Source organism: Cebus imitator, unplaced genomic scaffold, assembly GCF_001604975.1.
Source record: "Cebus imitator isolate Cc_AM_T3 unplaced genomic scaffold, Cebus_imitator-1.0 Scaffold37, whole genome shotgun sequence".
Taxonomy (NCBI): Eukaryota; Metazoa; Chordata; class Mammalia; order Primates; family Cebidae; genus Cebus; species Cebus imitator.
The window spans coordinates 4987852-4991828 of NW_016107352.1; the positions used below are offsets into that span (position 1 = coordinate 4987852).

At 37.0% G+C, this 3977-nt stretch overlaps 1 protein-coding gene across 9 annotated transcripts in view; it reads right to left on the minus strand.

The window, feature by feature from the left end:
- The window catches only part of COL28A1 (collagen type XXVIII alpha 1 chain), a 207356-nt gene that overhangs the window by 72419 nt on the left and 130960 nt on the right, over positions 1 to 3977 (minus strand). For all 9 annotated transcript variants that reach the window (XM_037737295.1, XM_037737294.1, XM_037737293.1 and 6 more), the window contains one exon: positions 3085 to 3151. In XM_037737295.1, coding sequence (XP_037593223.1) covers positions 3085 to 3151 — 67 coding nt within the window. The remainder of the gene's footprint in view (positions 1 to 3084; positions 3152 to 3977) is intronic.

A 3977-nucleotide genomic window follows, 5' to 3' on the forward strand; every position in this document is an offset into this window, starting at 1 on the left:
AAAAAAAAAAAAAAAAAACAAGAAGTTAGAAAGCCTATGATTTTTTAAAATGACATTTTTAATAGAAAATTTTAAACATTTGGTGGGAGAGGTATCTAATATTTAGTTAGAGTCTCAAAGACTAAATCTAGAGCAACAGGTAATTCTTCTGTTCCATCTGGATCTAGACCAGTGATTCTCAAATTTTAAAGAGCAGAGAAATTATCAGGAAAGTTTGGTAATGTGTAGTCCTGGGTTCAAACTCCAGAGATTCTGATTCGATAGATCTAGAGGCCAGGGCCCGGGATTATTAATTTTTATTAAGCACCCCTAGTGAAAAACACTATTCCAGAGCAATTGTCACTGCCTACCACAAGGCGTTCCAAATGACCCACTGGGCTATAAGAAGAAAATATTACAATTTATCTCTATATTTTTATCTCATTTATTAACATTCCAATTATTTATATAAATTCATATTAGTATTATAGTTTATTAATAAAAATTACAATTAAAAAATTAAAAATCTGTGGAGTGTGATCAAAATTTTACTGGAAGGATTTATAATCAAAATAGTTTGGAAACTACTTCTCTAGAGTAGGCAGGCCAAATCCAGCCCATCCCTGGTTTTATATAGCCATGAGCTATGAATAGTTTTCACATTTTCAAGTGGTCATTATACAAGTAACTACATAATACATTCAACTTTGCCTCTTGGGCCACAGAACCTAAAATATTTACTATCTGGACCTTTACCCAAAAGAACCTACAAAAACCCACTGTGGAGATGAGTTGAGGAAAATGAGCTATTTCTATGCTATGTCTAAACCTGATCCTCTAGGTTCTCAGACTGCTGACTAATCTTGCCTCTGCCTGACTCATGTCCTTTGAAAATTCAATCACATGAGCTTCCTATTCTGTTATGCTGCTTCCTCCAGCAGGGACTCATCAGTTATATTCAGCAGTGATGACCCCTGCCCAAGGCCATAATCATCTGCAGAGCTGAGGCCTCCCACTATATTGATTAGCCAATACAACAAACAAGCCGGGCACACTGGTCGACTGGGACCCAATTCATGCCATGGCATGTATCTGCCTGTCCTTAAATCCAAACCTGGAAGGCCAATGGCACAGGACAAAGGAAGAATTGGGAAACACGATAAACCCCCATCCAAGCTTTGACAAAGGAACAGTACATGAACCCGTTAAAATTCTTCACTAAAACCAAAGGAAAAGCAAAATTATGTCTCTAGATTTAATTTGTTCTACTTTTTTTTTAAAAAAAAGAGATCAATTACTTTTAAAATATGAAAAGTATCATGGAAAGTATACAATTCTCTTAAAGACCCTGTATTAAGGGATGATTATGCTTTAACATATGGCAATTCTTCACTTCATCTTTAAAAACAGTTTTATTTCAAAACACAGAAAACTGTTCACTTTGAAATAGAGTAGGACATAAAGAGTAATCTGTTATTAATACTAATACAACATATTTGTTGCATAGTGGCACTTCTCATAATGTGCTTCTTGAACTCCCTGGAGCACAGGGCATTTACTCATGAGAAGTACAGATTCCTGGGCCCACTCACCTACTGAATCCAGATAGCTGAGGATGGTAACAAGAAATCTGGATTTGTAATAATCCCCAGGTGATACCGATGGGCAACGAATAAGTTTAAGAGTCACTGGTGTACAGATGATGTTTTATTTTGTACCTGATCTTACCTTGTCAGCACCATTTTTTTAAATTTGCAATCCCATTACTGGGTATATACCCAAAGGATTATAAATCAGTCTATTATAAAGACACATGCAGAAATATGTTCATTGCGGTACTTTTTACAATAGCAAAGATTTGGAACCAACCCAAATGTCCATCAATGATAGAGTGGATAAAGAAAATATGGCAAATATACACCATGGAATAATATGCAGCCATAAAAAAGGATGAGTTCATGTCCTTGCAGGGACATGGATGAAGCTGGAAACCATCATTTTCAGCAAACTGACACAAGAATAGAAAACCAAACACCACATGTTCTCACTCACAAGTGGGTGTTGAACAATGAGAACACATGAACACAGGGAGGGGAACATCACACACTGGTGCCTGTTGGGGGGTGGGGGCGGTTGGGGAGGGATATCAGGGGGTAGGGGGATGGGAGGGATAACATTAGGATAAATACTTAATGGTGATGGCAGGGGGATGGATGCAGCAAACAACCATGGCATGTGTATAGCTATGCAACAATCCTGCACAATCTGCACATGTACCCCAGAACTTAAAGTACAATAAAAAGAATTTTGCTTTTTAACCATCTGGTTCTAAAATACACTCCTTGTCTCTTTCTTACAATTAGTATCTTCCTAGAGACATGAACTCTCTTAGGTTTGCAGTTTCTGTTTCCTGACACATTCAAATGACTTTAATGGTGGGTCTCTGAGGTCAAGTCAGGACACCTGCTTAATTGCTAGCCTCACAATATCCTTCACTTCTTCCTCTGCATCCTGTTATGGACAATTTACCAGGACATAGATCCTGTACTTTCCATTTCAATATATTGATTTTTTTCTCCGAATAATTCGATGTATTGAACACTTACTATATACCAGGAAATGTGCTAAGTGCTTTATTAACTCTTTTAGTCTTCACAACAACCCTGTGAAATAGAGCATATCATTATTCTCTTTCTGTAATTGAAGTGACTGGCTCCAAAAGGTTCATGGCACAGCAGAATGCAATAAGCCTTCCGAAGAAGAGCCTTCATCATCACTGTGTTGCCTCTCAGTCTCAGGCTTTTGGGTTGTTTAGCAAAGTGAGATTATGAAGAACTGACTATCTCCTGTAGTCCCAATTTTATCCCAACTTCTGAATATTCACTTGTTACTAGAGAGGATTGACAGACAAATTAGAAACATAAATATTTCTATGAGTATTACATATGTTATGCAATCTATTCCATTCTATTATGGTCTGGGAATAGCATGTTTTCTATAGTTTTTTTTTTTTGAGTTTTTGTTATGTATTTGTTAGAAAAGAAACAAGGAATCAAATTTTCGGTGGAAATCTAATACTCTATTAAAACAAGAAACAAACACAAACTCCTCCGGGCCCTGGAAGTCCCCTCTGTCCTTGATTTCCTTTGCTCCCTTTCTTGCCTTCATCACCCTAACAAAATAATTATGAAAATACAGATATTGTATTATCAACCTCCCCTAACCTAGTAAGGACTATAGCAGAGCCAGATTCTCAACTAATACCAATTTAAAATGGTGTGCCCTAAGCACAGCTCTGTTGTGCAGGATTTGTCAATGTTCTTGAGGAGATCACATGACTTCAGATTGTTCATCCTTTACTATTTATTCAATATGATTTGGTATTTTTAAAAATGTAAGTTCTATATCTTTCTTTTGGAACTTTTATTTGAATTTATAGTTCCTTTGCACCCTTGGTCTATTAACAGATGGCTCTGAAATATTCACAGTTTCAGAAATGAGAACTATCTATGCTTTTTCATGCTGTTTTTCCATTTTTCTATTTTAGGTTTACAACATGAAATGAGACATTTTAAAAATCACAGCCCTATTTCTTCCTCACTGGGGAGTCTAATTCTTTCCCCAAAAAGAGACCAATAATTTTATTGGCAGGAAGATGCTGAGCATTAACCTGGAACAGAGCTAGAAACTGCCTACTGGCTGTTCCCCAGCATGGTTATGTAAAACAGTACTCCCCCAAAAGAATTCCTTTACCTTCAAAACTATCTTTCAAGTAGGGTTCAACTTCAATGCACCATATCCAGGGATGTAGCTCAACAAATGAAAATTCCATGGTCTGCAGCTGAGGCTATTTAAATATTTGTGATATAAGTGACTATACCATGGTTTTTAAAGTTGAGCAACAGAATCACCCGGAGGGCTTGTTAGAACACAGATTGCTGGGCCCTCCACCCAGAGTTTCTGATTTAGTAGGTCTGCACTGAGGTCCAGGCATTTGC